The following is a 12,559-nucleotide window of genomic DNA, read 5'->3' as shown; positions in this document are numbered from 1 at the left end:
ACCACTACACCAATCTTGGGCCCTGATAACAGTTCCATCCATCCATTTTCTACCGCTTATGTAATGTATATGTAATAATGCCATGATTATAAAAGATTCTATTCAATTCTGTGCTCAATATTTTCATTTTGGATCAATCAACTGAAAGACCGACTAAGGTAAAACATGCAAAACAGTAACCTCAGTAACTGAGCTCCATGGTATTGTTGTTTTCATTGTCTTGTGATTCGTTTTCTTTTTGACACGTTCACGACGTCACAATTTGTGCTCTGGCAAAAAAGACACCACAGGGCGGATTAACAATGGTGTTAATTTATGGCGTTATTTTTGAGCCACATTGTCGAGCGCCGACAAGTATGTGTGAACTCAAGTTATCTCCTCTGCAGATGTGTCCTCACGCAACACTCTCTGCCCACACGCTGGACTTCATTTAAACGATGTGGCGCAAAAACAACGGCATATTATTGCATTATTTAGCAGGTGCATCCAGGTTCACAAACCCCCCGGTATACTCACTTGATTTTAGTGTGAAAGTGAACATATAGAGGCAGGCTCAGGCACGTACCCACACATTCAATAAATCCACAAACACAGCGGTCTTCCTCAAAGTGAGTAAAGCCACATCCGAGTGTTGGGATCAAATTTGCAGTGCTCTGAGTTTTTTTTTTTTGTGCCAAAGAATGAGGCCGAAGGCGAGGCCGACACGTATCCATCCTATTTCGGTCGACTGTTTGCATGGTGTGCCGCCTCGAATTAGACTGAGCTTGTGTGGCTCCTGGCTGCAGGGCTACTGGCACAATGGACGGAGCAGGGAACAGTAGTGTCAGACGCTGTGAGAGCGGAGCATGCAGAGTGGCACAGACATAACGAGAAAAATATGTTTACGCTGTTGGAGCTCGTGCCCAGCCTGGCACGTTCTTGCCTGGTAGAATACTTAATCAGGTTTGGATGCTGCTGCCGCTACTGCTGGTCTGACCACTGACCCTAAAAGTTTCCGGTAATAGAGGGAGTATTTCTAATAGGAAGACCTCTGTAATTTCAAGTGGGGCACAAGCAGAAAAGTACAGTGCATCAAGAAGAGGTTGTTGGTTGTTTTTTTTCCAACATGTCCTCTAGTTCTGCTTCATTAATGGTGGTTTAGATTAAACGAGTTGTTGATGTTCTCGGTCAGAGAAAAAAAGGTTGCTGCCTGCTAGGTGTCCTGTGTGTAGTCCTTAATGAGCTTCCTGAATCATTAGTGTCTGTTTTTGCGTGTGTGTGTGTGTGTACTGTACATTACACATTGCCTATAGGTATTTTCCATGTTTGCCAGAGTAGGACTGGAATTCCCTCGAGAACATCCAAGCAGTTAAGGCAACATTTTTACGCTCGGTGCACGAGTGAATGCCACACACATTGTTTTCCTTTGTGTGTGAGTCAATGTAATCGGGGACCTATCCTTTTCTGTAACAGACTCAAAGACTTGTAAGCTAGTGATTTGGCTCCACTGGAAGACTGTGAAAAGGGCTAGGGTAAGCAGTAAGCTTCCACCCACCGCCTGCTTTTAGCCAGGATGTGCGTATCCATCTCAGTTTCACCTCCTATACCCCTTACAGCTCACAGCTAATTTGTTTCTGCAAGACTTAGCCACTCAGACTCTCGCCCTCTCTCTCGCTCTCGCTCCCGCTCTCTTTCTTTCCTTCTATCCCCCTGATTCCCCTCGGGGGGTGTACACCCCTTACGATAATTTGTCCGTCACAAATGCAACTGTGCCCTCTCTGTGGCTTTCCTTGTCCAAAAAATTTAATTCAGCCATCCCATCTGGCTGTCACTGCGCAAGATGTCGCCAAGAAGAGAAGTTTGCCATCTTTCCACATCAGATGGCTGAATTGTCATATTAGTGTTTGACGTGTATATTTGAGCCCCCCCCCCCCATACTAGACATTATTTTACATCTGACTTGCACTTTTGGAGTTTTGCTTTGTTGAAGTTAATGCACTCTCTGTCTTGCCTGTCATTGTTTGTTGTACATACAAAAAATGAGCTTTTGGGCTGCTATACCGTGCAGATGGGCTGTAAAGCAGGATGCTTATATTTAGAAACAGCAGGAGTCAGATGTTTTTCACTGTCACCGCACAGCAGCCACCTCCACAGTTCTCCCATGAAAACCAGTTTCTGTGGTGGCCAAAATCACAAGTGATTTCCTCCTAACGCACTGATTTGAAATCTATTTGTGGACGCAGTAGGGAAAGAGAGAGGACGTCAGAAAACATCTTAAACAACTTGTCTCGTCTAATGAGATTAGCAGAGCTGCTTACACAGTCATGACATGGAGATGCACACAGATAACCCTGTAATAACTCATTATTCTTCCCATTTCCACACTGACGCCTAGTCAGGGCTCGATGACAGTGTGTGTGTGTGTGTGTGTGTGTGTGTGTGTGTGTGTGTGTGTGTGTGTGTGTGTGTGTGTGTGTGTGTGTGTGTGTGTGTGTGTGTGTGTGTGTGTGTGTGTGTGTGTGTGTTGTTATTGTGCGTGCACAGCTATCAGGCCGATCTAAGCACTGCAGCAGTTTGGATTGAGTGAATTCTACCTCGCATGCCACAACACAAAGAGAGCTACAGCAGTAGAAGGACACAGAGATAGCATTCTCTGCCTTTGAGACGCTGCAGCATTAGTGACACATGCATGAGTGCAAATGAAAAAAAAAATAAAAAATCAGTGTGCAGGCTCTACGTTTCTCTTGGTTTTGTGGAGAAGCTGCAGGGGGGGGAAGAAGCCGAGAAATCGATTCTGCATGCGTGGTACATGCAGTCATGAGAATGCACAGTTAACGTTATATAGAAAAACACAGGAAACAGTTGAATGAATAATAAGTGTAGTAAAGGGCATTTTCTTATCATAAATGTAAATCAAGAATGTTACACAATGTTTTTTTGTATGAACACATTTTGTTCTTAAGTGGCACAGGCAAGCAATTCATGAGAATTTGACAGTTTTTTTGTTTTCCTCAGGTAGAAGCAATACTTGCAGTTGGTTTTTGGTCTGCAGAACAAGTCATGAACAGAGAGACTGACTTTTTGTTTTAATAATTCAATACAATACTCAGTATCAGTCAATACTGGCCAAGAGCACTGGACTTGATATCGGAAAAAGGAGAAACCTGTGATGTGCACCACTATCGTCGTGTGACCAGCACGTGAGAGATGGCTGCAAATATGCACCAATTGGAGCATTATATTTTTTTTTTTTTTCTTTAATGGCTCAAATGTCATATTAGTAGCTAAGGTTTAAAACAAAATAGGTAGAAAATACTGAATCAAATTGATATCAAGTGGTAGAAATTCAAGGTTGGATTGTATCGGACACAAAACAGTGATAGTCAGCCGTTCCTGTCTATGCTGCAAAGCAACTTAAAAAAGGAAAGAGTCAAACAATAATACAGTATGCAATATAATGTGTGTATTATAGCGAGACGGAAGGATTGCCTCAGGACACTTGTCTCACTTGAAGTATGTTCTGTACTTTTCTGGTGGGAGGGGCTCAGGTATTAGCGTTCTATGACCCGGTGATGAGACTGAGAATTTTCTTGCATTCTACAACAGCTTTAAGAAAATGAAAGAAAAGAAAAGCAATCATAATGTAAAAGAAAAATAAACGAGCAGTTTATACATTTCAGTAGTTGTTAGGACAATTCTTGTCACTCATCTCACTGCCTTGGGGTTTTTATTCAAATCACCTACTGTAGGCTTTAATATCCTCACGTTTAATATCACAGTGGCTGTTGTTCCCTTGACCACTTGTCATATTAGTCACAGACAGCTTTGATTTATTTAAAAGATGTTTTTTATATCAAGATATGATGGCACATCATGAACATATGGAACATTTTCCACTTGTTTTGGGTCTTGTGATAAGACTTAATATTTTAGATATTGATTATTCTTCATTATTTATTCCTAACGAGGAACAGTGATATGAACAATGCCGATACTGATGGTGAATGGTTTGTATTTCTTTTATAGAATTATTCCAGACAACATAAAGCATGACAAGCTCACTCGACAAATGTCAGCTGCAGAAAAGAGACCCCATTCTAACCCTTTGGTTGTTTCATCCATCACACACTCGTCCCAACATTTAACTGGCATCAGCAAAGTACTTAAAAGCTGCCTTCGCCTTTTTAAGTGTCACAAGATGGTTTTTAGTCAGTGAGCGGATACACGGGCATTTAAAATATACTCGTGCTTCCGTCTGTGCGCACCATAACTCGATCAAAAAGCTTACACAAATAAATAGCAGCTTTATCCAGCTCTGAGTGCCAGATCCAATTTTGCAGTATTGGACAATGCAACACAGAAACACCGAAAACTTAAGACAATCCGAGAGAAGCGTTTTGAAATTTCCGTTTAATCTGCTGCTGTAAACCCCCTCCCACGCTGGATCCCAGGCTGAATTTAATTTTGAGAATCACTTGGATTCAGGTGTGGCGTTTATGCCTGTGATTCGCAGTCACTCTGATGACTTCAAGACGGAGCAGTGGCCCCCGCTGTGCTGTGCATGTGGACAGAAGGAGGCCAACATGCGCGTGATGATGATGATGCCTGGAGTGTGTGGTATTGACCAGTGGATGTCACGTTGTGATTAGAAGGAGATATCACACTCAGTGGGCTCAGGAACACATCAATCCCACAACCGTAGTAAAGCCTGTCGATGGGGTCATTTTTATCCTCCTTTCCTCTCCTCTCCTCTCTTCTCATCTCCTAACCTCTCACTCCTCTCTCCTCTCCTGCCATTTCTCATCCTCCTCTTCACTCATACCTTGTTCTTCCCTCCACCCTCCTCTTGTCTCTCCTATATTTTTCTCTGTTCCTTCTTTTCTGCTCTTCTTCCCTCTTTCTTCCTTCCAAGCGTTCTAATGGATCAGACTCTTTATCTGGCCTAAGCCACAGCCGGCAGGCATGTGGATGTTCTTTAGTCTGAAACAGAAGACCAACAGCTTCAAACAACATTATATAGAGCTGGCATGAAACACATCTCACACTGACAAACACAGGCCACTCAGACTCTGCCTCGATATGGATGTTACGAAAACACAAGGAGAGCAGTCCTTCTGTTTCAAAGCCCCGTTCTCTGCACTGAAACAATGCTCCGAAAACCTCCCAGAATGTAAGACAAATTCACAAAGGAATTAAGAAACCGTGTGCACTTGTGCGTTTGGATCCATGTAAAACAAACCGTTCCTTTTATGTGAGGAAGATGCTTTTCTTTTGGCAGCTATCCCGTTATAGCTCATCTTATATGAAATCAGTTCAAAGTTAATCTGAATAGAACAAACACGTAACGCCATTGTTACAAGAATAGAGCCCTAAATAGTAATTCCCCTTTTGTGTTTAAGGCCATGTATTATTTTTAATGTTTAAGCAAACAAGTACCTATAATTGGTCTGATGTTATCTCTCACACACACACACACACACACACACACACACACTTACATGAATATGTGCAGCTTTACTGCCGGAAAGATTTAGAGCTTTAGCTTACAGGAAATCACTGTGTGGCCTGTGGGAGATCCAGTGTATTCAATGATACCACTACTGTGTCAGAAATGCACATCTTGTCCTTTCACTTATTTTTTCTACATTGGTCGTTTTTGAAGTTCAATATTAGAGCGAACGAAAAAAATAATGAAGGTGTTGTTGTTCCAGGGCTGCTAGTGTGAAATTATCCATGGACTAATGCATGATCAGACCAGAGGCACTTGTGTTTAAGTGGAAGCAGCCTGTGGTACTGTAGGCTGTAACCATGGAGACAGCAACTTTAACCATGTTATGTGACTGCATGTGGCCAAGGTTGTACAATTAGGCAAATGTTATACAAACAGTATTCCTCATTCAACTGGCTTTAAATACTCCAGAAGGGAATAAACTTCTTCATATATATTTACTGTTTAGAAAAAAAAAAAACAGATTTGGATTTGTGAAAGTAGATGATAAAACCAGCTCTGAGAGAGAAGGAAGATAAGAGTCTGAGTGAAATGCTGCAAGAAGCAGCACAAAATGTATTGAGGACTGAGTCGGAGAGACATGTTTGCAACAGAGGGGCTCAGTATAGTCCGCGGGTCTGTGGAGATTTGCTTACAGTGAAGAGATGGTGGAGGTAAGATGGCTCAGAGGATTCAGGCTCCGCTGAACGTAGGCTTATGTCTAATCATCAGCAGGGAGGGACTCAGCGTGGTCTCTCAGAAAACTGACGAGGAGAGCGTGATCACGAGAGAGAGAGACAGAAAAACAGACCACAGGAAAGATTGAGGGTGAAGAAAATGCAAGTACAAGATTGAGAAGGAGTTATGGCTGAGGAAAAAAAAAAAAAAAAGACATGTCCCTGTGGCCACGTTACTTCTCCCTTGTGATGTCTGTAATGGATATGAGAAGAATTTAGATTTAGCTTCTTTACATATTTTATCCCTATTAGCTCTGAAATTCATGAAATATTGTGAAGAAAATTAAATACTGACCTATAAAATGAGATTCAGCCAAGTTTCAAGGTCATCTGATAGCTCTCTCATTAATACCATCTTTGTTAACTTTTTTAGTTTATTTTTATTTTTTATTTTTTTTGGCTTGATGACATTGTTAAGTTTCCGGGATGCATTTTACACTCACATGTATCTTAGGGCCATACTGATACAAAATCACTGCTGATGCTTCAGTGATTTTGTCCAGATGTTCCAGAGTACAAAGTGCAGTCATTTATGGCGCTTACTGGCATCAACTATTAACACAAGCCCAACACTCAAACATGCCCATATTTGCCACGTAACACATCAGCAGTGATCCACAGCTTAGCCATGTCATGTTACTGTCTCTCGCTCTCTCTCTCTCTCTCTCTCTTCAGTAATGCAGCATTGGCTCATTAATATCAGCATTTAATCCAAATTGCGGTTGTCAGGAGATGGTCCAAACTCATGTTTTAGTGCGTGCATGTGAAATGTGGCTCTCTAACCTATCCGCTGGTCATTATAGCCTCAAGGTCAACCTTCTTTCCCCCCTCCATCAGTGGTAAATGATCTCCACAGGCCAATCCTCCAATGCAGGGCCTGAACCACATGCCCATTTAACAGGTGTCTGGTGAGGGGGCAGCACGGTCGAGGTCAGAAAACAGCAGCGCAGAGGCGGCTGCCGAGCGGCGCGACAGTATTTTAGCGGGGACCCAATGAGTGATTACCTCAGCGCTCCAGTCATAATTCAGCATGACCTCAATCTGCCAGCTATGCTATGGTGTGATGGATCTGCTCACAGTTTTTGGTGTCGGGTTCATGCATGTCAAACACAGGGTGATAATGATAGGGCTTTTAAAGTTAAACGTGAGACATGCATGTGGCCAAACATGTTGACGGTGTTGCATCACGCTCCGTCTCGTTAATTTGTCGGGATATTGAGTGAGTGACCGCGCCGATGTCACAGAGTGCATGCTGGAGACAAAACAATGTCACAAATGGTTAACCGCCATCATGGTGATGCCCGTCGTCTGTCGGTCTATTCATCATGACCGCGGCTTATCAATCAAAGTCTACTCAAATACACATACACCCACAGACACACGTATACACCTCCCAGTGTGGATAATTAGTGGATTCCCTCAGTGGGTGATAGAGCCTGTGCTTTTCTCCTCTCTCTCTCTCTCTCTCTCTCTGACCTTCCCTAGTGAGCTTCCTACCACAGCGGGACTCATCAAACGTAGCACTAATACATATTTATTGGTCCACTGACAGCTTGTGTGCGCTGGATTAATACGGTCCTAGAAAAACAATAGTGAAGCCTCAATCACTCTTCCTACCTCTCATCAACCAGAGCCGGGTATAAATCAAGTCGCGTCAACCTGGCTATGACTCCTCAGCAGGTGGCCATCTCTGGGGTCCGACCAGACAGACAGACAGCAAAGCCGAGTTGCATTCAATTTGCTCTCCTCAATTACAACAAACGGATTTGATATACATATGTCTGTCAAATGGCATTGGCAATCACAGTAACTGCTCTGCTGGCAAACACTTTCCTACAGCAACTTCTGATCAAAGACATTTAGAAAGTGGCAGCGGCTGCCACGGCATTTGGGATTCAGGACAGACTTCCTGCACCATGACTGACTGTCTGCACAGTGCAATCTGAGTTGAGATGTGAAGAGAGGCAATACCACTAAAGAGTGTGAGAGGAAGAGGAGGGAGGGGAAGGGAGGGGAGGGAAGAGGAAGGAAGAGGAGGAGGAGGAGGAGAAGGGAGGGATGGCAGGATTAAGCCCCAGCCCGTTTCTGCGTCAGAGTGGCCATCTTTCATCTTGCTGCCGTTCCTCTAATGCTTTCAAGTGGGTGAAACCCTCGACATCTGCTTCCGCTCACTGGGACACGACACTGGCCGTCATCCTGCAGAGACGCACAGCCACAGGACAGCTTGAAGGGCAGTGGGAGGGGGGGAGGGGAAGGGGGGGGTGCAACAGTCTCATCTACGCAAATAAGACACACAATGCAGAATCTTTAAAATAAACATGAAACGTGTTTGCACTGAGAAGCACTTGTTTCTGAGGGCTTTTTTTATTTTATTTTATTGAAATTGTTACTGTCAGGCCCAAATATGATTGTTCAAACATACCAACTGTGGTTTCTACTTGTAAACACACTCGCCACAGAAACATTTCACAGTTCACTTGCCCAGACACATTAATTCTACTTACTACTTGTGAACAAATAAATGTAAATAGCGCTGTAAATAAACACTTCATCTTTGCCAAGAAGAAATAAGCCCCCCGCCGCCTCTGATTAAGACTACCAAAAGTGATATATCTGGCACTTAACTCTGCTGTTTACCTCATAAACACAACAGACTTCAACACAGCCACCCACACTGATGCTGAACTATCAGAAACTAAGACTGTGTGCTTTTTCTTTACTGGGCTTTGTGGCTTCGACGTAAAATCATAAAATGGCATTTTTTTATGTGTGTCATTTCAGGAGTGCTTAATCTGCTGTGGTTTACAATCTCACGAGTATCAGTGGAATCACTCGACTCCAGCAGCGACAGAGCCTCATGCAATAAAGCAGCGTGGTCAAGTGGTGGCAGCTTTGTCTCTGATTTTCTCCAAGATTTGGAAAATAGCACTTGTGAAATCAAAACATATATTAGTTGGACAGATGAGTGGCGCTGTCAGTCAGTCGCCACAGAGAAAGTGAGGTTTTGTGTGTTGGCGACGATGTGAAGAAGACTTAACCCGAGACAAGTTTGCCATGTCACCTTCAGGTCACGAGCCGGTATTGGAGAAATGTTTCAAAAGAGGACGCGATTTGATTATTTCTGAGGGAATGATGTTTGTTGTTTGGGAGCTGTTCCTTGTGGTGATTTTAGATTTCTTTCATATTTCTCTGCAGCGGAAATGTAATTCAATTTGTGCGAGAACCCCATCAGACTTGTAGATGTGCCTCACTGTCTGAACTCCCTTCACCTACCCACATCTCCCCCCCCCCCCCCCACACACACACACACACACACACATAGACCCAGATGATTTTGATGTAGTGCAGGTAGGTCTTTGTGTTGTGTGGCACTGTGTTGCATTGTGTTGCAGGGTGAATGTGTGCAGCTTCACTCCTGCAAACAAAAGGTAGAAAGGGTCTACATTTATTTATAGGAATCCACCCACAAACTCCTGTAAAATTTAGTGATCTTTCAGGTAGGAAAAGGAAAGACTTTTAACTGACACAGGGCATAACTGATGCAGAGTTACTCTCTCTCTCTCTTTCTCGCTCTCTCTCTCTCTCTGTGTGTGTGTTTAATGACAGCAGAAAAGGAGCATTTGTGTCTATAATTGCAGTGTTTCTGGCTCATCCAATTACAGCTACAGTGAAGAGTACATTAACAGGAGGTGGGCTTGTGCATAAGGTTCATACATTGACGAGCACAGTGCATTTTACACTGGTAAATTAATTCCTGTTGGGTATGGCACAGTCTGGTTTGCCAGTTTCAATGCATCCGCTATTTGCGACAAAGCCTGCAGAGGCACACATTGGTAACATCTGCTCCAGACAAACATACAGACTAAGCATATAGAGATGGATGGAAGCAGAGAAAATGACAGACAGAACACCGATTCCCTTCTCGTGTCTGTGAGCTGTGAGACCAGGCCATCTGCACATTCATTATCACAGCCGTGATTCCATTATTTTTACGTGTGGCAACAAGGACTTTCTTTGTCTGGCCTTTGTTATTCTTATCGGCTGTGGAGCTGACAGCCCCCTCTTGATCATGGCAGCAACAAAATTAACTATCATGTAGTTGAACATGTAACTGAATTATCTTCCGCAATGTAGCGACACTCCAATCATTATCCTGTCTCCTCTTGTCGTTGTGCAGGTCTGTTCCACAGAGCCATCATTCAGAGCGGGTCAGCACTCTCAAGCTGGGCCGTGAACTACCAGCCAGTCAAGTATACTCGTCTCCTGGCAGAGAAGGTGGGCTGCAATGTCCTGGACACCTTAGACATGGTGGACTGTCTGAGGAAGAAGAGCTCCAGGGAGCTGGTGGAGCAGGACATACAACCTGCGAGGTACCACGTGGCCTTTGGACCTGTGATCGACGGCGATGTTATTCCCGATGACCCCGAGATCCTAATGGAGCAGGGCGAGTTCCTCAACTATGACATCATGCTGGGGGTGAACCAGGGCGAAGGCCTGCGCTTTGTGGAGAACGTGGTGGATTCAGAGGATGGCGTGTCTGGAAATGACTTTGACTTCTCAGTCTCAGACTTTGTGGACAGTCTGTACGGGTACCCCGAGGGTAAGGACACACTGAGGGAGACCATTAAGTTCATGTACACAGACTGGGCGGACAGAGACAATCCAGAAACCAGACGCAAAACGCTGGTGGCGCTGTTCACCGATCACCAGTGGGTCGAGCCATCCGTGGTGACGGCTGATCTCCACGCTCGCTATGGCTCTCCCACCTACTTTTACGCCTTTTATCACCACTGCCAGAGCGTGATGAAGCCTGCCTGGTCCGACGCCGCCCACGGGGATGAAGTGTCATACGTTTTTGGAATTCCTATGATTGGTCCCACTGACCTTTTTCCCTGTAACTTTTCTAAGAACGATGTCATGCTCAGTGCTGTGGTAATGACCTACTGGACCAACTTTGCCAAGACCGGGTGAGTAAAATCAATCTCATTTTTCATTTATCATACCAATTAGAAATGTATCATCAGAACGTTTATTAATAGTGGAACTTGTTAAAATTACAACTAATATAAACTTGCACAACTCAAGTGAAACCTATGAAGATACATTCCAATATAAACATCAAGAATCCAATAATAGTCATACATTATGTTGATTAGAGACCATATCAGATGATGTTTTTAATGATGATGATGTAAATAGGTAAACATTGGCCTCTCTATTTCATTGTGTACTGATTAAGTCAAGCGCATCAGTATTATTGGTACTCTTACCAATATCCCTTTCTTAATTCTGAATTATAAATATTGAATTGCATCAGTGGTTTTTATAACCTTCATTATAGTTGCTGTATAACATCAGATGAAATCAAGCATTTGACAGTTGACCGGCTGCAGAGACAGTAGCTGCATAGTGTTGCTAGAATGTCTTTATGTTGTTGTTTTCTGTGTTTAACTTTCAAATACTGATAATTAGCATTGACTGACAATGTGCCTCGTGTGTGTACTCGTTTTAGAAGTTAAATAACATTACTTTCAAATTAGTAAAACAAGTGATCAAACACATTACAAACTTTCTGAGCCATTAATCGTAGCACAGAGATGTCCCGTCTCTGTTCGATAAAAGTGCTTCAGTGCTACAAGAAGAAGCTGCAGGGAATAGGAATCCTTACAACAAATTGAATGGACCAGAAAATAAATTTTTCAACAGAGGCATTTATTTTTTTTCTTCAGAGATGTTTTTTGCCTGGACTTCTTTGGTCTCAGTCCGAAAACCTGGGACATATTGAATCCGGGGAAGATTAAATGAATGTGTGTTGTGCCATTTGTGCTCGGCTGACTCTCTGGATTGTGCGTATCTTTCTGCTTTTCTGTATACTTTTATGTGTGCGTGCGTGTGTGTGTGTGTGTGCGTGCGTGCATGTAATGTGTGTGTTTGGCTGAAAATACTTCCTATGCGCTATTAAACCCAGGCCCAAAGGACTCAGAGACTTATCAGGGAGGCATATCAAAGTCTTGCCCCCAGCAGTATCGATCCCTCAGCCTGAACCCAGTCAATCACTCTTGCCTTGGGTGACTCCTGGTCCCCACTATGCTCAACAACCCCCCACCACCACCACCACCCGTCACAAAGTCTAGCCAATTTGTATGACGACTAGTAACCATTTGCAACAACTGAAATTTAATTTTATAACCCCCTGTTACCAGAGAGGTATTGATCCCATCCTGACTTGGATACAATCTGAAATCTTGTTCTCTTTTTTTATCTGTCTCTATATCATCTGCTGTCCAATCAGGTGGCATTTACATCCAGCCGTCTGGCTTTGACATCAGCTGTTTTGGCTCCTCAAGGAAAAGCA

At 43.4% G+C, this 12,559-nt stretch overlaps 1 protein-coding gene across 9 annotated transcripts in view; it reads left to right on the top strand.

Annotated features, from left to right (window-relative positions):
* Positions 1 to 12,559, top strand: part of nlgn3a (neuroligin 3a) — a gene marked incomplete at both ends in the record, with an annotated part of 95,550 nt that overhangs the window by 73,627 nt on the left and 9,364 nt on the right. For 6 of the 9 annotated variants that reach the window (XM_083891143.1, XM_083891142.1, XM_083891146.1 and 3 more), the window contains one exon: positions 10,382 to 11,171. In XM_083891143.1, coding sequence (XP_083747269.1) covers positions 10,382 to 11,171 — 790 coding nt within the window. Of the gene's footprint in view, positions 1 to 10,338; positions 11,172 to 12,559 lie in introns of all 9 variants that reach the window. The other 3 variants (XM_083891149.1, XM_083891147.1, XM_083891148.1) reach the window with 1 other exon arrangement.

The sequence above is a fragment of the Microchirus variegatus genome (genome assembly GCF_963457635.1).
Source record: "Microchirus variegatus genome assembly, chromosome: 6".
Lineage (NCBI taxonomy): Eukaryota > Metazoa > Chordata > Actinopteri > Pleuronectiformes > Soleidae > Microchirus > Microchirus variegatus.
Note: the sequence above shows the minus strand (reverse complement) of the source record. Positions and strands in the feature narration are given on the sequence as shown.